At 39.5% G+C, this 22,940-nt stretch overlaps 1 protein-coding gene across 3 annotated transcripts in view; it reads right to left on the reverse strand.

Annotated features, from left to right (window-relative positions):
* The window catches only part of AUH (AU RNA binding methylglutaconyl-CoA hydratase), a 201,106-nt gene that overhangs the window by 110,923 nt on the left and 67,243 nt on the right, over positions 1-22,940 (reverse strand). For all 3 annotated transcript variants that reach the window (XM_042242981.2, XM_027964187.3, XM_027964186.3), the window contains exon 5: positions 1,528-1,620. In XM_042242981.2, coding sequence (XP_042098915.1) covers positions 1,528-1,620 — 93 coding nt within the window. The remainder of the gene's footprint in view (positions 1-1,527; positions 1,621-22,940) is intronic.

Below are 22,940 nucleotides of genomic sequence, written 5' to 3' on the forward strand. Positions count from 1 at the left end.
TTTTCACAGCTACTTTAAAACATCTTAATTATTTCTTTATTTGCATATCCAAATGTGCTTAGACTAAGTCCTATCTCCTAATCCCCAGAACTTGCATTCTTTCAGAAATGGATTGCATATAACTTTTCAGTTTAAAACCCAAAGATCTGGCAAGAAAATAGAAATCTAAAATAAACTGAAAAGGGAAAGTACACAGAAATTAATAACTGCAAATTCCAAGAGCCAGTTACCATAAAATTATTAAAAACATAATTATCATGATTCTACATTTAATAGGCAGCTCCATCAGAAGAGATAGTGGGAACCAGGGAAAGAATAGTGACAAATATTTGCTGCCTGCTGCCCTCAGTCCTTGGTCTGAGAGCCCCTCTTTCTCGCCCTGATGAGGGACAATGATACAGACAGCACTGTGATCATACAGAACGTAGGGTCGAGGATAGCAGGGGCAGCATGCAGTACCCTGGAAGAATAACAAGAGGTGAGAGCTGTGACTTGAGACTGCCTGGGTTCAAATCCCAGCTTGGTCACTGATTTGTGGTTTGTTTCTTCACCTGTCTCAGCCCTAGCTTCCTGAAGCACCAAAAGCGTATCTATCTCACAGGGCTATTAGGCAGATTAAGTGAGCCTAAGTATATGCCGAGTATTAGGTAAGCACCGGGTCAATACTCAGCACATGGTTAGCACTAATTGTTTCCTTTATTATTTTCATAATCACCTTATCCAGTTCTCAGAAAACTTTGCAGGAACAAAGTGAACCTCAAAGACATTAAGTCCTTATTACCGTAGCCCTAATAATAACGAAATGGCTGGACTAGGCACATGCCGGAGATGAAATCACTTAATCTTCACAACAGAAACCTTCATTTCCCCCACTGTAGAGGAGGAAAGTGATCTAAAAATGACAGAACCTAAGATCCAAATTCAGTTCCATCTGACCCAGTTCCTGTTCTCCTTTACTCCTGCTAAGACTGAAACAGATACTATAAAAGACTGTTTCCTTAACTGGGAATTTTAAATACTTCATTAAGCTCAACAGGTGACTTTTTTTACATGTTTTATTCAACAATATGTGGGAAAAAATATTTAGAATTATCTGAAGGTAAAGAATCCACCTGCCAATGCAGGATATGCAGGAGACACAGGTTCTATTCCTGATTCAGGGATAGATCCAAGGGATCTTGGAAGGGGAAATGGCAGCCCTCTCCAGTATTCTTGCCTGGAAAATCCCACGGACAGAGGAGCTTGGCAGGCCACAGTCTAGTGGGTCACAAAGAGTTGGACACAACTGAGCACACACAATAACTACAAATCTCATTTTTTTAAAGTTATGTTTTTTATTTTTTAAATTATGAAAGTATAAAAACATCTACAGAAGACTTGGAAAATACAGAACAAAGTTACATATAGTTCCACTATATATGACAATTATTTTAAGTAGGTAAAATTAAGATTTTTAGTTGGAGTTTCAATACCAAATTCTCAAAAATTAATAGAAAGAAGTTAAGTTTTAATAGGACTAATTCTCACCTGCTACTCTTATATCACACGCTAAAGCCAGTTCAAGTCCACCCCCTAAAGCAAGTCCATCAATTGCTGCAATGGTTGGCACTGGAAGATTAGCTGAAACAGAAAGAAAGACTTCATGCTTCTCCAGTAAAGGTATTCTATGCAATTATTTTACATTTTTTAATGTCAATATAATTTTAAATGGAATATTATCTATAGAATTTTGTATTGCTTTTACTTTTAACTAAACATTTACATTTTAGAAAATGTAATGATCATATAGTGTTCTACCAGATAAAATATGCAGTAATATCTTTAAATCTTATCACACTATTGAAATACTTTCATAAAAACTTTCTGTTGAATTAACAGAATCACAGTTCTGACTTTGTAATCGTTGAACCTGAAGTCTTTTATGAGATGTTTGGTTCATATAAATTTCAAGTTGAAATGACTTAGGTATAATGGATAATTCATGACCCTTTTACAGGTTCTCTTGGTTCTTAGAATGATAGAACCCCATTCAGAGAAGTAATATAATTACTCAAACAAGACAGAAGCAGTCTCAGTGGTTGCCAAGGCATCAACCCAGTAGTTCTACCATTTGGTAAGAATACAATGAACACAAATACACATACACACACGATGAATAATTCCTAGAAAATACCACATACTTCAGACGGAAGAGACACTCGAACCTGCCTGTAAGTATGACTGGGAAGGGATTAGCCAATCACAAACTCAAAATCAGACTTTCTTTAGTTCAGAAACAGATTACTATTTTACTGAAACTTTTATACATTATGTTTTTTATAAATGGTTCAAAAACTGACTGGTTAATTATTATATAAAGCAGAATCCTTTCTATTAATCCTATTTTTGACTATGGGAATGTGAAGTTTAGGCTGAACAACTTTAACATATGAATAGAATGGGGATATTAAAAAGGTACCATCTCTTAATGTATTCTCACCACAAAAAAGAAATAATATTGTGTGACATGATGGAAGTGTCAGCTAATGGTACAGAGGTAATCATATCACAATATGTAAATATATCAAATCAACACATTCACCTTAAACTTACACAAGTTACATGTCAATTATGTATCAATTTAAAGTAAATTTAAAAAATGAATAAAAATAAAATATTAAAAAGATACCATCACTAGAAGTCTATCTTCCATAGGTATTCTGATATGTGAAATTCCTCAGACAGAGATGTTTATTCAAATGTGTTGAAGTATACTGAGTTTTATTCATACGTGAAGAAATTTATCAAATTTATTCTAAGAGAAACAGTCTGAAAAGGCTGGGATAGAGCACACATAGATGCTGCCATCTGAGGCAAAAGCACTACTGGTTGAGCAGGAATGAATGAGTCTTTGCAACAGGGCATATTTCACTGTTTGTACCTGTCTGAGCGTTTTGGGGGGAGGTGGGAGCTTGAAAATACAGGGCAAATTCAAAGGTGCTCCATACAACGTGCTTTACAGCACACCTGATGAAAAAATGAACAGACAGCGATGTCAGTGTTTACAGTCAGGAAATGAATGCAATGAAAAAATAAAATTTTATTTTATCTGACAAAAAAGTAAAATTGACGATGTAATATAATGGCAAATTAATCTGAGTGGTTCCCACAATCACCTCAAGCCACTACAAGTAAAATGGAATTAGTGTCACACAGGTTCCAAACCCCCTTCCTTTCTACAAAGCTAGCTATAGAAATTATCCTATTTCTAGACTCCTTCAATCTGCTACCTCCCCAATGTCCCCAGTCTCAAGTCTCTCTCATCAAAATCTTTCCTGAAGTAGGCCTCACTGTGGCCTTGGCTCATCTTCCTCTAAGATAAGCTTCTGGAGGGAAAAGAATAAACTTCCACTCACCTCCACCTCACAGTTCTAGTCCCACTCGTCTCAGAGAGACTGTTTTTGCTTCACTTCCCAGTGACACTGTGATACTGTCCCATAGCCAGTGGGCACTATCCAGTCCCTATTAAACTTACTGCCTCTGAAGATCAGAGACTTTAATCCTGGACACTCCTCCTTTTAGAGTTCCTCTCTTCCTTTGCCTGCTGGGTCCCTGCTCTCATCTCTCCTGCCTTTCTTTCTGCCTCTGGTTATAGAACTCAGTCTTCTTCCCCTATCAATAGAAGCTCTTCCCAGGAGGTCTGTTTCCTTTCACCATCTATAATACCAATGATATCCAAATCACCACCTGAAATCCAAACTTCTCTCTAAACTGCATCTCTATAGTTACCTGCCTGTTGGATATCTCTACTTGGATCCTTCATCATGTTCAAATCAACTTCCTGTCAGTCCTTGGAGATTCTATTTCACTTAGCATCTCCATTCACCAAGCTACTCAAAACAGACACACAGAAGTCATCTCAAATGTCCTCTTTTCCAGGGATCTTACATCTAAATGTTTTCTAAGTCCCATCTAACAGCTCACAAATTGGCAAATCCCCCTCCCTCTGCTACAGTTAGAGTTATGGGCCCCTCATTTCTTGCAAGCAGGAAGCCTCTAACAGACTTCCTTCACCTTCACAGTAAAGGACTGAATTAGTCAATCTTAAAAGAAAATCAATCCTGAATATTCGTTGGAAGGACTGATGCTGAAGCTGAAGCTCCAATACTTTGGCCACCTAACTCAAAGAGCTGACTCATTGGAAAAGATCCTGATGCTGGGAAAGATTGAGCCCAGGAAGAGAAGAGGACAGAGGATGAGATGGTTGGATGGCATCGACTCAATGATGAGTCAGACATGAGTCTGATGCTCAGACACGAGTCTAAGCAAACTCCAGGAGATGGTGAATGACAGGGAGGCCTAGCACACTGCAGTCCACGGGATCACAGAGTCGGACATGACTGAGCAACTGAACAACAATCCTCAATGTGTCCCTATCATACCTTCTGTATTTCTTGTAGGATAATTTTCTAAAATGCAAACACATTCATGAAACTCCTCTATTTAAAACAGTACAATGATTTATTCCACATTCAAGATAAAAACAGTGAAAAACTCAGCATGGCACAGGAAACGGCTGCCCACCTACCCAACCTCACCACATACTCATGTTCCAGGCCCAAACGACTTAAGGCACCTTCAGAATCATTTACATCCAAACCTGTGTACAAGCTGCCCCCTGCCTAGAATGCTAGCTAGCCCCTAATTATCCTTAGAGGTAATTATCTTTATGCTTCCTTGGTACTTTATACCTGGTTTTTCAACAGAGCATTCACACCACCTTATCGCCCATTCAGAAACAAAGATTTAACATCACATAAAGCTAATCAATAATATCCTTCTTACCACTCTGCAACAATCCTCAAGATTTTTCATTGCCTCTTCTATCTCCATTAATCCTGATATTGTCTCTATTTTTCTCTATTGTCCTATATTGTCTCTACTTTTATTAACTTCTTTCATTTTATACTTAAATGGAACAATATGAATATATGCAGCCCTATGAAAGTGAAAGTGAAGTCGCTCAGTCGTGTCTGACTCTTTGTGACCCCGTGGACTGTGGCCTACCAGGCTCTTCCGTCCATGGTATTCTCCAGACAAGAATACTGGAATGGGTTGCCATTTCTTTCTCCAGGGGATCTTCCCAACCCAAGGATCAAACCCAGGCCTCCCATATTGGAGGCAGAAGACGCTTTAACCTCTGAGCCACCAGGGAAGCCTGTACTTAAATGGAACAATATGAATATATGCAGCCCTACAGAGCTACAGAAAACAAAAAAAACTGCAGAGTTCCTCAGCTGGAGAGAGCAATAGGAACAGGGGGAGTGTTTTCTCCTCACTGTGGAAAACGCTGGTCAACAGTAATTGCCTTCAGGACTCACTAAATCTGCTGGAAGCTGACTCATCAGAAAATGAATTAACAGAAGTGAGTTTAAAGGGCTTTTAAAACATCAAACCTGGCTTCCCCTGTGACTTAGTGGTAAAGAATCTGCCCACTAATGCTGAAGATGCGGGTTCAATCCCTGGGTGGGAAGATCCCCTGGAGAAAGAAATGGCAACTTATTCCAGTATTCTTGCCTGGGAAATCCTAAGGACAGAGGGGCCTGGTGGGCTATGTCCATGGGGTTGCAAGGAGTCGGATAGGACCTAAGAGACTAAAATACACACAAACATACAAACCAAACCCAGGCTTGAAATATGTGTACTACCAAGTTTCAGTTTCTGAAAATTTCAACTCATGGTAAATAGGGATTATTTCAAGTTCCTTAGATTTTTTTAAATGGGAGCAAACTGATGTGATGAATATAGCAAGAGGAATTTTTCTTCACATCAAACTGGGCACTGAAAATGTAGACTAAACATTAGTGTAAAAGGAATAAATTAACTGTAAATTACAAAAGAATTGCTTGATAACCTCGTAATCCCTAAAGCATAATGGAGCGAATACAAGAAAAGGACAATTCTTGGTCATCTATAATATTCTTAACACTGAAACACAAAGACATGATTGTCTCAAAAAGAGCTGACAAGCCTTTGCTCTACATTTTTATTAGTTAATATTCTCAAACAAATATTACACTTAAAAATCACACTTAGCTAATAGAAAGTTAAGAAGTATCATTTTTTGGTAAGTATAAAATATCATTAAAAGAAGAAAAATAAAAATGAAAATGCAATTAATGAATATGCCCTTTCCCTTCACTGTGAGAAGTCTATAAACAAATTGTTTGTTTAGTTCAATTGCTAAGTCTTGTCTGACTCTTTGCAACCCCATGAACTGCATGCAGCACACCAGGCTCCTCTTTCTTCCACTCTGTCAGAGTTTGCTCAAATTCATGTCCCCTGAGTCAATGATGCTATCTGACAATCTCATCCTTTGCCACCCCCTTCTCCTTTTGCCTTCAATCTTTCCCAGCATCAGCATCCTTTCTAATGAACCTGCTCTTCGCATCAGATGGCCAAAGTACTGGAGCTTTAGCTTCAGCATGAGTCCTTCCAAAGAATTTTCAGGGTTGACTTCCTTTAGGATTGACTGGTTTGATCTCTTTGCAGTTTCTTGAATATTGCATTTTAAGTCAGCTTTTTTACCCTCCTCTTTCACCTTTATCAGGAGGCTCTTTAGTTCCTCTTAACTTTGTCATTAGAGTGGTATCTTCTGCATATGTGAGGTTGTTGATATTTGTCCCAGCAATCTTGATTCCAGCTTGTGATTCATCCAGCCCTGCATTTTGCATGATTTATTCTGCACAGAAATTAGATAAACAGGGTAACAATATACAGTCTTCTTGTACTCCTTTCACAATTTTGAACCAGTCCGTTGTTCCATGTAAGATTCTAACTGTTGCTTCTTGACCCACATATATGTTTTTCAGGAGACAGGTAAGGTGGTCTGGTACTCCCATCTCTTTAAAAGAGTTTTCCACAGTTTGTTGTGATCCATATAGTCAAAGATTTTCGTGTAGTTCATGAAGCAGAAGCAGATATTTTTCTGAAACTCCCTTGCTTTCTCCATGATGCAACGAGTATTGGCAATCTGACCTCTGGTTCTCTGTCTCTTCAAAACCCAGCTTGTACATCTGGGAGTTCTTGGTTCCCGAACTGCTGAAGCCTAGCTTGAAGGATTTTGAGAATAACCTTGTTAGCATGTGAAATGAGCACAGTTATAAATCAGTATGAACATTCGTTGGCACTGCCCTTTTTAGGGATTGGAATGAAAACTGACAAATACTACTTTATTAAAATAAAATGATGGGGGAAGGGATATGTTCAACAGACAGGTTTCAAGTTCCACAGGAGGTGAAGTATGAGGGTGCGGTTTATACAATGCAGTGGCAAGAAAAGAGAAAGAAATTAACAAATGGAAACTCGCAGAGATGAAAGCACTCACTGGAAGGAAGGGTTTAAAATGAATCAGCTCATGCTAAAGGCTTTCTTAATTCTGAAGTTAGAGAATGTAACACTTTTCTGTTATACACTTTAACTTTTTAGAAGTAATAAAAATTATTTTTAAATGTGAGAAGAATTTAAGATATTTACTCAGTTAAAAGTTTTTAACATTACGTGTTTAACATTACAACTTCTATAAAAATATAAAGTAAAAACGACAAGAAATGTGGAGTCCTTAACATAAAAAAAGAACACAGAAAACAAGAGTATTAATAAGTACCATCATGTCATTAAATAGGCAAACTACTTGGTACTGTTGAATATTAATATAAATTAGCATTCTGTACAGACTTCCCTGGCAGCCCAACGGTTAAGAATCCACCTTCCAATGTAGGGCACACAGGTTCAAGCCTTGGTTGGGGAACTAGGATCCCCAGCTGTGTGGAGCAATCAAACATGCCCCACAACAAAAGATGCCGAAATGAAGATGCCGTGGGCCACAACTAAGACCCAACATAGCCCCAAATAAGTATTTTTTTTTAAAATTAGCATTCTATAAAGCTGACTATAAAATTTTTCCTACTAAAGAATTAAGCAGAACAATTTAATTAGTATTCAACGATCAATTAAATTTCAATCATCTTATAGTCCTGAAGTTTTATATAACCCTAAATTTTCCCTGAAGGATGTTTTTCTTGTAAACTTTTTTCAGGAAAACATGAGTCATCTCAAAGTAGATGCTAGTTTCATAGTTACCTAATATGCTTGTTTTCACACACAGTATTTATTCTACTTGGGAGCACTTAATAACCTTAGAGAAAACTCAATAAAATGCACATTTAAGAAGCAGATTATCAGTTTCAAAGCATTGAGAAATATCAAATTGGCAGTTGCAGAATGCGACTGAGTGAAACGGGAACTGCCGTGAGCAGTGTCTATTCCCAAAAGCAATAGGAAGAAATGATGACTCAATGTGTTATGCAACCAACAGGATCAGATTCTATTTTGAGTTTAGTACCAGGAAATGAGCCAGGTATGACAAAGAAGATAATAATCGTTTGAATGTTCCTAAAAATATAATTAAAGCAAACGATCAGAGTTTTGCTATTTTAAGAGAAAATAAATGAGCTGCAAGTGGAGGTCCTGTCTATCTGAGTCTGCAGGACATCTTCTGTGAGTATAACTAGAATCAGAGGCCATGAATGTAGGGGGAAAGGCAAGTGAGGGTCTCCTTTCAGCTCTGAGATAAATATAATACACAACGTAGGTTTTCAGATGTTTCTAGAAAAAAATAAACAATGTGATTATTAAGGGAATATGCTAATGTAAGTTATGAGTCTTAAATCTGGTTTTGCTTGAAGAACAGTGTTCTCACAGAAAATTAACTATTTCCAAAAAAATGCCCATATAATAATACCAGAAGTCTGACTTTATTGAAATCATTCAAGCAGAAGAGAGAAAAATATCTGACCCAAACAGACAGATTTTTCTAACAGAAAAACGTATAAGAACAGGAGATTTTTCAGTCACATGAAGAAATGCTAATCAGAATTTGAAAACTTTCAAAATTAAATTATTTCCTTACAAAATTTTAAGAGCAGAAAAAAGATGTTTGTTAAATAGATGAATTTTGTGATCTATCCTTTTAACATAATTACCTATATTTCAATGCAAATTCAGCCCTGTATTTACAAAGCCAAATTAAAGCTTTTGCAATTTTACTTAATCGGGGAAAAAAAAGGCAAAGGAAACTAGAAATGACTGGCATTTTAAAGTATTCGTCTGGAAGAGCATTTACAAAAATATTATCCACATCACATAAGATTTTACTATTTAAAATTCTGGTGAAAACCTATTTTAAATATTTCTTTATCATTAGATAGAAATTCCTTCAGGTCTCAACGTTAAGAGAACTGGGCCTGCACCCTCAGTTTTTACTTCAAAGGGAACTGTAAAAATGTTTTCTAGCTCTTCATGAAGTACCTTCTAATTAGACAAAGACTGGTCATAAGTAGCTAAACACCTCTGCTCTCCAACTGTGCATTCTACTGATATATGGCTAATCTGCACAATGGAGGGCCAAGTAGTGAGGCAGCCACATCATGGAGCTGGAGCAGGGGGGTGTTAAGTTCAGGAATAAGGGCAGTTATTAGATTGAGATCATCATATGTTTGTGCATCCATGCTGACCTGCTGATACCTAATAATAGTTAACTGCTTTCAACCTACATATCCCACACCCGAAGTGAGCAGTGGGGACTTGTAATAATGACTAATCTTTTAGAAATCTGAAAAATTCTTTAGAATAAAATGTCTCAAAGAGAGCTGTAAAGTTGTATTTTTCCCCCCCTTTGAAAAGAGAAAAAGACCTAAATTTTGTTCAAGATTTTGGAGTTTTTAAAAAGAGGCTTTCTAAGAAGCTAGGAACAGTAAAGTAAGGAATTTAGTGACTCAAAATATAAATCTTCTTTCTGATCTCTACTTTAATAGAACAGCTTTCAAATGAATCTAGTACATTTTGGTTTCTTATAGATTCTCTTTCATTTAAAAAAAGCAGAGCACAGAAGTCATCGTTTAGACCACAAAGATACTCTAGTTGTGGAAAATGAAAGTACAATGGGGCAAAAGGGGAAAGCAGCATCAAACAAGTAGGGTATATTCTAATCTGTACTATTACTGATACTGCTGTAATGACTGATTTCAAGATATACATGGCTATTAAAAACCAGCTCACAAAATTCCTGAAACTTTAACAATCCCTGAGTCCATACTATAACAGAGCACAGTGAGCGGTAACCTTTAGCCATTGGTGTGCCTAACTCCACATTCTGTTACCAGGGAAGGGGTCCTGTTCAGCTATTGGTCAGCACATCAGTGGGCCCCACCAAAAGTAACCAATTATCAATGAGCAACCATTAGTACTGCTCAGCTACCGGCTGGCATCACAGTGGGCCCCACCCACGGGCAACCAATTGCCAATGAGTGACTATTTGTGGTCCTGCTCAGCCATTGGACAGCGCAGTAGTGGGCCCTGCCCACAAGCAACCAACTGTTAAGGAGAGACAGTGAGTGGAATTCAGCCAAGGGTCAGTTGCATGGTAGTCATAAGGTAAAGCAGAGAAGGCAATGGCACCGCACTCCAGTACTCTTGCCTGAAAAATCCCATGGGTGGAGGAGCCTGGTGGGCTGCAGTCCATGGGGTCGCTAAGAGTCCGACACGACTGAGTGACTTCACTTTGACTTTTCACTTTCATGCACTGGAGAAGGAAATGGCAACCCACTCCAGTGTTCTTGCCTGGAGAATCCCAGGGACAGAGGAGCCTGGTGGGCTGCCATCTATGGGGTCGCACAGAGTCGGACACGACTGAAGCGACTTAGCAGCAGCAGCATAAGGTAAAGAGTGAGGAAATGTTGCAAGTCTGTGTGGCCAACGCACAGTGAGGCCCATCAATACTAAAACATTTGAGTTTGGAAGAGAGAAAGGTTTATTACAGATTCACACAAAGAGATGGGTGGCTCATGGAGGGCCCTGGGCACTCCAGCTTACCCGCAGGCTGAAGGCTGGGTGAGCTGGAGGGCCTCCAGGAGAAGGCCTGAATCTGCCTCTTACCTCACTCTCCACCTGATGACTACCACACCACCAACCAACCCTTGGCTCAATCTCTTCCCTAACAGTCACTCACTGAAAGTTGTTTGCTTGTGGGTAGAGTCCACTGAGGCACCGACCAAAGGCCGAGCAAGACCTGTTGCCTAGGAACAGGATGTGGAGTAATGAGGCACAGCAATGGCTACCTGCTAAGGCCTGTGCTCATCCTGCCCTATTACAGAAAGAGGGGGACCCCACCCTTCTCCCAGAGGCCCTCCAGCTCACTTGACCTTGGGCCAGCAGGTGATCTGGTGGGCCCAGACAACAAGCTGGGGTATGTGTCCTGCAAGGGCATCAGATTCCTTACCAAGACCACCCAATAGCGTTGGCCCGGGCCTTGAGAGAACAATGAACCTCTCCCCCATTCCTGTCTCTGCAATCTAATAGGAGTGGCAGACTGTCTGAGTTGCAGTCTGTGGGACCTGGCCTCCACCTCGTATGGACAGTCTGAGGGCCAGTTGGGTTGGACACCTGGCTCCTTCAGGGATGGCAGCTGGGCAGAGTTGGGGACTTTGCCCTTTCTTGTCAGAACTGAGAGTAACATTCATTTTACAGGAATATAGTTACCTGGCCATGACCTGACTTCAAGAACAAAGGCTTTGACTCCAAGTAGTATGCAACAAGTAACCATGCCCCTCCCCCACCTTTCCTATTTAAAACAGCTTTGCAAAAAGCTTTCAGTAACTTTGGGGTTCTTAGGGCATAAGCTATGCATGGCCCTGTAATAAACCTTTCCCTGTTCCAAACTCCAATGTTCTAGTATTGTTTGACCTCACTGTGCATCAGGCATATGGACTTGCATTTTGGGTAACAATACAAACAGGTGCCAGAACACGTGTATAGGAAACAGTCCCAAGAATATAATGCTTGGGACTTCCCTGGTGGTCCAATGGTTCAGAATCTACCTTGCAATGCAAGGGATGCAAGTTCAAATCCTGGTTGGGGAACTAAGATCCAACATGCTGCAACTACTGAGCCCATGTGCTCCAAAGCCATGGAGCACCCAGAGAGCTTGGGTGCTACAACCAGAGAAGCCTGCCAGCTCTGGGCTGGAGCCGGCATGCCACAACTTATGAGCCTGTGAGCCACAACTGGAGAGTCAGTGAGCCATGCGACACAATGAAGATCCTGCATGCCGCGATACAATGAAGATCTTCAAAACAAAGACCCAGTGCAGCCAAATAAATAAATGATTTTTAGAAATCAATTGTATTAAAAAAAAAAAAGGGAGATATTACCATGCTGAATCCTCCTCCACCATCATCCATTAACATCCACCAGACAAGCCATTTCTTCCCATGGGAAAAACAGCTCCAGGAAATCCTTCTCCACAGAAAATGAATTATGTGAGGAGAACATTAGGATGAGGACCAAGAAGAACACTGGTGGCCTATGTGCAAATCTGGTCCATAAACCAATTTTGTTTGACATCCAACGGGTATCTTCTCAATAAAAACCTTCAAACTGGAGTGGGTGCATGCTAAGTTGCTTCAGTTGTGTCCAATTCTTTGCAACCCTAAGGAGCAAAGCCTGTCAGGCTCCTCTGCCCATGTGGATTCTCCGGGTAGGAATACCAGAGTGGACTGCTATGCCATCCCTCTACAGGATCTTTCCGACACAGGGATCGAACCTGCACCTCTTATTTCTCCTGCCTTGGCAAGTGGGTTCTTTACCACCAGCACTACTGGGGAAGCCCTCAAACTGGAGATACTTTCTAAAAATCTGGAATTCTGGCTTCTCTTGAAAATAAGAAAAAGGAATATCAGGAAAAATGCAGAAAATTGTTCAAGAAATCACACAAGAAATGTTTGCAGAACTCAAGCTCTATGAAGCTACTAAAAACATTGATCTAATTTGACAAATATAGAGAATATAATGAAGCATAATAATAACAAACTACCGTAAAACCACCAAACCAAGAAACAGGACCTAATAACCTATCCCCCATTCTTTCACCTGCCTTCTTAAACCCAAAGGTAATCACCACAGTCTGTTTACCATTTTAGTATTTTTCCCTGTATACATATGTGTATGTGATTTCATTACATTCATACACATCTCTAAACCATATGTTCTTCTGCATCTTTTAGTTTTATAAAAAATTATGTTGTTTTAATTCAATATTTTAAAGACTTCTGTTTCATATTTAAGTTTATTTATTTGTTTGCAATACTGTCCACATGCAACTGTACAAATATACCAAAACATCTATCCACCTATTGAAATTTGGTTGTTTTCAGCTTGTTATTATGAACAGTATCACTACTATAGTCTTTTTCTTATAAGTCTCCCCAGAATACACATGTCCAAAATGCCTACAGATAAGCATAGTTTCAGACTCCAAGTAGCAACTCATTCATTTAAAAAGCCAAAATCAGAAGTCTTAAAAATGAAATAGGGTAGTATCAAATGCAATGCACAAAGAAAGGTAATTATTTCATGATACTCTGATACTCATCCACCTCTATGTGTTTAATGGACCAAATTGTAAATATATTTGTTACTACAAGTCTAGTAAAAATAGTCTTAAAGATACTCTTCTAGGTAAATACCCCATAAAAATGTGAACTATTCAGTCTTTTGAGATGTGGATGCCCAACTCTAAGACAACAACAAACTTTTCTTAACTATTACACCAATTTATACTCTCATTGGAAGTGTATAAAACTTTGCAGTAAGTTCCCTGCTATCTTTGGCAATGTCAGGATAAGAATTTTGGCCAACCTGGTAAACATAAAACAGCATGCTACTGTGGTATTAATTTGCATTTCTGTGACTACATATGAGATTGATCATCTTTCCATATGCTTACTCCCCATTTCTCTTTCCTCTTGTACAGAAAAATTTCTGTCTGATTTCCCAGCTGCATATATGTATGCATGCACTGACCCACGTGTGCATGTATATATATACACAAAAATCCTTTGGCAGTGTTTCAAGTCTTCTCTCCCAGTTTGTGTTTTATCTTTCTACTTTCTTTACAACATCTTTTAATGAACAGATGTTCTTAAGTTTAATTTCATAGGACTTATCAACCTTTCCTTTTGCTTTGTATTCTATGTTTAAGAAATTTTTAATTCTGTCAAGATCACGCAAGTTTGTTTTACTTCATAAATGCAGTGAAGTCTGCCATCTTCCAGTGACCTCAATGACCTTTCGGTTTTGGGTCCTATATTCCACTCCACTGGTCAATCGTCTATCCCAAATCCAATAACATTATATTATTAATTTTTAATTTTTAAAATAGGTCTTCAGTACTAATAACGTAAGGACCTTCATTTTCTCCTTCTTTAAAAATACTGGCTCTTTTGAGGCCTCTCTATGCTCATTAAGTTCCTCATAATAGTAATGTGTTTTTAAGTTAAATCTGTACATCAGATCATTTGTGAGAATCATTTCTTAGATACTGAATCCTCCTATTCAAGAAGATAGTACGTCGGTATTTAATTTTCTAAATGCCTTTCCAAAAAGTTTCATAATTTTTCCATACAGCTTGAATATATTTTTAGATTCATTTTTTTTCCTACTGTCAATAATATCTTTTTTTGACATATGTTTTGTCTGACTTCTATCGTTTGGACTCTAAAGGCGGCCAAGCCCAGAAGAGTTGATGCTTTTGAAAAGTGGTGCTGGAGAAGACTCTTCAGAGTCCATTGGACTGCAAGGAGATCAAACAAGTCAATCCCAAAAGAAATCAACCCTGAATATTCACTGGAAGGACTGCTGCTGAAGCTGAAACTCCAATACTTTGAGCGCCTGATGCAAAGAGCTGACTCACTGAAAAAGACCCTGAGGCTGCGAAAGACTGAAGGTAAAAAGTGAAGGGGGTGGCAGAGGATGAGATGGTTAGATAGCATCACCAACTCAATGGACATGAATCTGAGCAAACTCCAGGAGATAGAGGACAGAGGAGCCTGGCGTTCTGCAGTAAGAGCTAGACACGACTTATGACTGAGGAACATCCTTTGTCTGTTCATGGTAGGAAGAAAGACAATTGATTATTTTTTTATATGAATCCTATATTCAGCTATCTTGCAAAGTCCATTATTTCTAATAATTTGTAGATTCGTTCAGTTCAATGGAGACAATAACCACTTGAGAAAGTGTTACATTTCTTTTTTTTCAGTCATTACTTTATTTCTATTTCCTGCTTTTACATATCAGGAAAAGAAAATGTCAAGATTTTCAGAACGCTGAAGAGAGGTGACTGGAGGCCTCTTGTTGTTTTCCTGATTTTAGGAGATCACTTTTACATTTTACTAACAATTGTCAGTCTAAGAAAGCTTCCTTCTAATTCCAGTTTGCCTTCAGCTTTACCTAAGATAGATTTGACATCTAATTCTTTTTATCAACCTGTTGAGAAAAACATGATTTTAATGTGCTGTGTCTGTCTGATTTTGGTATCAGGGTGATACTGGCTTCACAGAAGGAGTTTGGAAGCGTTTCTTCCTTCGCAAATATTTTGGAATAGTTCACAAAGGACAGGTGTTAGCACTTTTCTAAATGTTTGGTAGAATTCACCTGTGACGTCATCTAGCCCTGGAGTAATCTGTTGGGAGTAATTTTATTATGGATTTAATTTCATTACTGGTAACTAATCTGCTGATAGTTTCTACTTCTTCCTGGTTCAATGTTGGGAGATAGGACATTTGTAGGAATTTTTCCATCTCTTTAAGGTTGTCCATTTTATTGGTGAGTAATGATCCTTTGTGTTTTCTGTGGTCTCAGTTATAACTTCTCATTTCTGATTGTACTGATTTGTCCCCTCTCTTGTTTCTCTATATGAGTTTCGCTAAAGGTTTATCAATCTTTTTTTTCCCTTTTCAAAGAATCAGCTTTTTAGATTTCTTTACTCTTTTCTTTTTCTAGGTAATGAGAGGGTAACAGGCAGGAAGGCTGGGGTCTCCAAACAAGGAAACAGGCTGCAAGGGTCAGTCATTTTTTGTCTCTCTCTTAAGCGGCAGGAGGAAAGTGTTTTTTTCCCATTTGTGTTGCCATGATGACACCTGGTTCCACCAGAACTTAACTTTTCTCAAACCTTGAGCTAACCAATGTATTTTTCTTGTGGAAATGTTTGTCTTAAGCTATGTTAATGACCTATGTATTTACCCTAGACTCTGTCTTCAAGTCAGATTCCTCTAAAACTCAAAACTTTTGACAAACCAGTATGATTTACTCATACAATCGTTCTCCTAATCTATGTTAATGAATCTATATATTTACTTGGAAATCTGCCTTTCTTCAAGATTCATGTCAATCACTTTATGGCCTGGAACAGCTCACCTTGTACCAAGTTCCGTTCAGTTCAGTCGCTCAGTCATGTCCCACTGTTTGCGACCCATGAACGCAGCACGCCAGGCCTCCCTGTCCATCACCAACTCCCCGAGTTCACTCAGACCCACGTGCATCAAGTCAGTGATGTCATCCAGCCATCTCATCCTCTGTCGGCCCCTTCTCCTCCTGCCCCCAATCCCTCCCAGCATCAGAGTCTTTTCCAATGAGTCAACTCTTCACACGAAGTGGCCAAAGTACTGGAGTTTCAGCTTTAGCATCATTCCTTCCAAAGAAATCCTAGGGCTGATCTCCTTCAGAATGGACTCGTTGGATCTCCTTGCAGTCCAAGGGACTCTCAAGAGCCTTCTCCAGTACCACAGTTCAAAAGCATCAATTCTTCAGTGCTCAGCCTTCTTCACAGTCCAACTCTCACATCCATACATGACCACAGGAAAAATCATAGTGTTGACTAGACAGACCTTAGTCAGCAAGGTAATGTCTCTGCTTTTGAATATGCTATCTAGGTTGGTCATCACTTTTCCTCCAAGGAGTAAGAGTCTTTTAATTTCATGGCAGCAGTCACCATCTGCAGTGATTTAGGAGCCCCAAAAAATAAAGTCTGACACTGTCTCTACTGTTTCCCCATCTATTTCCCATGAAGTGATGGGACCAGATGCCATGATCTTCGTTTTCTGAATGTTGAGCTTTAAGCCAACTTTTTCACTCTCCTCCTTCACTTTCGTCAAGAGGCTTTTTAGTTCCTCTTCACTTTCTGCCATAAGGGTGGTGTCATCTGCATATCTAAGGTTATTGATATTTCTCCCGGCAATTTTGATTCCAGCTTGTGTTTCTTCCAGTCCAGCGTTTCTCATGATGTACTCTGCATATAAGTTAAATAAACAGAGTGACAATATACAGCCTTGACATACTCCTTTTCCTATTTGGAACCAGTCTGTTGTTGCATGTCCAGTTCTAACTGTTGCTTCCTGACCTGCATACAAATTTCTCAAGAGGCAGGTGAGGTGGTCTGGTATTCCCATCTCTTCAGAATTTTCCACAGTTTATTGTGATCCACACAGTCAAAGGCTTTGGCATAGTCAATAAAGCAGAAATAGATGTGTTTCTGGAACTCTCTTGCTTTTTCGATGATCCAGCAAATGTTGGCAATTTGATCTCTGGTTCCTCTGCCTTTTCTAAAACCAGCTGGAACATCAGGAAGTTCACGGTTCACGTATTGCTGAAGCCTGGCTTGGAGAATTTTGAGCATTACTTTACTAGCATGTGAGATGAGCGCAATTGTGTGGTAGTTTGAGCATTCTTTGGCATTGCCTTTGGAATTGGAATGAAAACTGATCTTTCCCAGTCCTGTGGCCACTGCTGAGTTTTCCAAATTTGCTGGCATATTGAGTGCAACACTCTCACAGCATCATCTTTTAGGATTTGAAACAGCTCAATTGGAATTCCATCACTTCCATTAGCTTTGTTCGTGGTGATGCTTTCCAAGGCCCACTTGACTTCACATTCCAAGATGTCTGGCTCTAGATTAGTGATCACATCATCATGATTATCTGGGTCGTGAAGATCTTTTTTGTACAGTTCTTCCGTGTATTCTTGCCACCTCTTCTTAATATCTTCTGCTTCTGTTAGGTCCAGACCATTTCTGTCCTTTATTGAGCCCATCTTTGCATGAAATGTTCCCTTGGTATCTCTCATTTTCTTGAAGAGATCTCTAGTCTTTCCCATTCTGTTGTTTTCCTCGATTTCTTTGCATTGATCACTGAAGAAGGCTTTCTTATCTCTTCTTGCTATTCTTTGGAACTCTGCATTCAGATGCTTATATCTTTCCTTTTCTCCTGTGATTTTTGCCTCTCTTCTTTTCACAGCTTTTTGTTAAGGCCTCCCCAGACAGACATTTTGCTTTTTTGCATTTCTTTTCCATGGGGATGGTCTTGATCCCTGTCTCCTGCACAAAGTCAAGAACCTCATTCCATAGTTCATCGGGCACTCTATCTATCAGATCTAGGCCCTTAAATCTATTTCTCACTTCCACTGTATCATCATAAAGGATTTGATTTAGGTCATACCTGAATGGTCTAGCAGTTTTCCCTACTTTCTTCAATTTCAGTCTGAATTTGGGAATAAGGAGTTCATGATCTGAGCCACAGTCAGCTCCTGGTCTTGTTTTTGTTGACTGTATACAGCTTCTCCATCTTTGGCTGCAAAGAATATAATCAATCTGGTTTCTGTGTTGACCATCTGGTGATGTCCATGTGTACAGTCTTCTCTTGTATTGTTGGAAGAGGGTGTTTTCTATGACCAGTGCATTTTCTTGGCAAAACTCTATTAGTCTTTGCCCTGCTTCATTCTGCATTCCAAGGCCAAATTTGCCTGTTACTCCAGGTGTTTCTTGACTTCCTACTTTTGCATTCCAGTCCCCTATAATGAAAAGGATATCTTTTTTGGCTGTTAGTTCTAAAAGGTCTTGTAGGTCTTCATAAAACTGTTCAATTTCAGCTCTTCAGCATTACTGGTTGGGGCATAGACTTGGATAACTGTGATATTGAATGGTTTGCCTTGGAGACGAACAGAGATCATTCTGTCGTTTTGAGATTGCATCCAAGTACTGCATTTTGGACTCTTGTTGACCATGATGGCTACTCCATTTCTTCTGAGGAATTCCTGCCTGCAGTAGTAGATTTAATGGTCATCTGAGTTAAATTCACCCGTTCCAGTCCATTTTAGTTCGCTGATTCCTAGAATGTCGACGTTCACCCTCGCCATCTCTTGTTTGACCACTTCCAATTTGCCTTGATTTGTGGACCTGACGTTCCAGGTTCCTATGCAATATTGCTCTTTACAGCACCGGATCTTGCTTCTATCACCAGTCACATCCACAACTGGGTATTGTTTTTGCTTTGGCTCCATCCCTTCATTCTTTCTGGAGTTACTTCTCCACTGATCTCCAGTAGCATATTGGGCACCTAATGACCTGGGGAGTTCCTCTTTTGGTATCCTATCATTTTGCCTTTTCATACTGTTCATGGGGTTCTCAAGGCAAGAATACTGAAGTGGTTTGCCATTCCCTTCTCCTGTGGACCACATTCTGTCAAACCTCTCCACCAAGAACCACCCGTCTTGGGTTGCCCCGTAGGCATGGCTTGGTTTCATGAGTTAGACAAGGCTGTGGTCCTAGTGTGATTAGACTGACTAGTTTTCTGTGAGTATGGTTTCAGTGTGTCTGCCTTCTGATGCCCTCTTGCAACACCTACCATCTTACTTGGGCTTCTCTTACCTTGGTCGTTGGGTATCTCTTCACAGCTGCCAATGTCATCTCAAAATGCATGTTGTGGGTGAGGGGCCTGGTGCCAGTCTCTGAGTTTTAAGACATTCCTTTTCAATAACCTCAGATATACAGATGACACCACCCTTTGGCAGAAAGTGAAGCGGAACTAAAAAGCCTCTTGATGAAAGTGAAAGAGAGTGGAAAAGTTGGCTTAAAGCTCAACATTCAGAAAACGAAGATCATGGCATCTGGTCCCATCACTTCATGGGAAATAGATGGGGAACCAGTGGAAACAATGCTAGACTTTATTTTGGGGGCTAAAAAATCACTGCAGATGGTGACTGCAGCCATGAAACTAAAAGACGCTTACTCCTTGGAAGAAAAGTTATGACCAACCTAGATAGCATATTCAAAAGTAGAGACATTACGTTGCCAACTAAGGTCTGTCTAGTCAAGGGTATGGTTCTTGCTGTGGTCATGTATGGATGTGAGAGTTGGACTGTGAAGAAGCCTAAGCGCCAAAGAGTTGATGCTTTTGAACTGTGGTGTTGGAGAAGACTCTTGAGAGTCCCTTGGACTGCAAGGAGATTCAACCAGTCCATTCTAAAGGAGATCAGCCCTGGGATTTCTTTGGAAGGAATGATGCTAAAGCTGAAACTCCAGTACTTTGGCCACCTTATGTGAAGAGTTGACTCATTGGAAAAGACTCTGATGCTGGGAGGGATTGGGGGCAGGAGAAGAAGGGGATGACAGAGGATGAGATGGCTGAATGGCATCACTGACTCAATGGACGTGAATCTGAGTGAACTCCTGAAGTTGGTGATGGACAGGGAGGCCTGGCGTGCTGCAGTTCATGGGGTCGCAAAGAGTCGGACATGACTGAGCGACTGAACTGACTGAACTGACTTTCTCAAATTAGCAGAGAGCTAGTAGCCAGCTTCCCTTGTGGCTCAGAGGTTAAAGCGTCTGCCTCCAATGTGGGAGACCCGGGTTCGATCCCTGGGTCGGGAAGATCCCCTGGAGAAGGAAATGGCAACCCACTCCAGTATTCTTGCCTGGAGAATCCCATGGACTGAGGAGCCTGGTGGGCTGCAGTCCACGGGGTCACAAAGAGTCAGACACGACTGAGTGACTTTACTTACTTACTTACTTACTTAAAGACTAGCAGGGGGATACTCTTTCTGCCAGTTTCTGATGTATATGTCAGAAGTTTTCTCTATCTCTTTTATACTTTAATAGAACTTTATTAAAATACAAAAGCTCTGAGCGATCAAGCCTCGTCACTGGCCCCAGCTTGAATTCTGCTCTTAGAGGTCAAGAATCCTGGCATCTTTCACAGTTCGGCAACAACCTTTCAGTATCTCCTTTATTTCTGCTCTGATCTTTATAATTTCTTTCCTTTTACTAACTTTGGGTGGGTTTTAGCCTCCATGTGTTTGGGATTTGGGTTTTTTGGGGTTTTTTTGAGGGTTTAATAATAAAAGTAAATAGTAATTTTATTGTTTTGTGGCTGATGCCTATCTCACAGTGTTGTGGTTGCAAAAGATGCTTGATAAGATCTCAGATTTTTGTAACTTTACTGGGGCTAGTTTTGTGGCTCAGCATGTGACCTATCCTGAAGAATGTTCCACATGTACCTAAAAAGAATGTGTACTCTGCTCTTTAGAGCACAGGTCTAATGTGTTGATTGAGGCCAATATTTCCTTATTCATTTTCTGTCTGGATTATCTGTTCACTGATGTAAGTGGGGTGTTAAAATCCCCTACTATTATTGTGTTACTACCAATTTCTCCCTTTTATGTGTCTAGGTGTGCCTATGCTGGCTGCATACTCAATTGATCCCATGGTCATTATGTAATGTCCTTCTTTGTCTCCTGTGACAGTCTTTGTTGTAAAAATCTACTCTGTCTGATATAACTATCCTGACATTCTTTTCATTTCCACTTGCATAGAATAACTTTTTCCACCTTCTTACTTTCAGTCTGTGTGTGTATCCACGCTGTGTTTGTATCCATTCAGCAACTATATCTTTGATTAGAGCTTTCAGTCAATTTACATATAAAGTGATTACTAATAGTGAAAGTCACTCAGTCTGGACTCCTTGCTACCCCATGGACTATACATATATACAGTCCATGGAATTCTCCAGGCCAGAATACTGGAGAGGGTAGACTTTCCCTTCTCTGCGGATCTTCCCAACCCAAGGATCAAACCCAGGTCTGCCGTATTGCAGGCAGATTCTTTACCACCTGAGCCACAAGGGAAGCCCAAGAATACTGGAGTGGGTAACCTATCCCTTTTCCAGAGGACTTTCCCAACTCAGGAATCAAACCAGCATCTCCTGCATTGCAGGCAGATTCTTTACCAACGGAGCTATCAGGGAAGTCCAATTACTGATAGTAATTACTGAATTATTGTTATTTTGAAAATTGTGTTTGGGCTTTTTGTGAAGTTCTTCTTTTGCTCTATTCTCTTGTTATTTGATTATCATCTTAAGTGTTACATTTGGATTCCTTTCTTGTTTTGTGTGTACATCTATTATATTACTACATTTTTTGGTTTGCAGTTAGCATGCAGTTTAAATATACCAACATGTATGTTTTGAGTAATTATTTTAAGCTGATGATCCCTTAAGTTTAAATGTATTTTAACAACTCTGCATTTCTACCTGCCCCAATATGTCACTGTTTTTGACATCATATTTTATATTATTTTATGTATCCCTTTACTACTTATTGAAGATATAGGTGATTTTACTACTTTCATTTCTTAACTTCCATACTACTTTTATATGTGGTTGATTTACTACCTTTACTATATATTTGCCTTTACCTATAATATTTTTTTCTTTCATAATTTTCATATTTCTAGTTGTAGCCTTTTTATTTTTAGTTTTTTTTTTTTGAGGTGTGTTTATTACACTTGGGATAAGTAAGTGGACTATCCAACTGACTAAGATTCAAGGAGGGGTGATCAGAGCTGACTTAGGAGGACAGAGAGTCATATATGGAAATTTAACAAGGATCTAAGGAGGCTCCCTGGAGTAACAATGTTCATGGGTCAATGAATATACAGGCCTCCTGAGTTGGTCTATTTTTAAAAAGAAAATTTGCTATATTATTAGGTAAATTCCAAAATCAACTGTCTCCAGGATTGAGGGGATATTAGAATCCCACAGAATGCTAAATCAGCAACCCCTTTCCCTCACTAATCTACCTGAAAAAAAAAAAGACAGTCTGAACAAAACCCTCTTTCATTTTTCCCAGTTTTTTTCTAGGATGAACCCTGACAGATAATTGAACAACTGCCCTTTGGATAGTGGCTGCAGAGAATTGAGCAAAGGGCCTGGGAATTCTGAAATACAGATCAGATG

Source organism: Ovis aries, chromosome 2, assembly GCF_016772045.2.
Source record: "Ovis aries strain OAR_USU_Benz2616 breed Rambouillet chromosome 2, ARS-UI_Ramb_v3.0, whole genome shotgun sequence".
Lineage (NCBI taxonomy): Eukaryota > Metazoa > Chordata > Mammalia > Artiodactyla > Bovidae > Ovis > Ovis aries.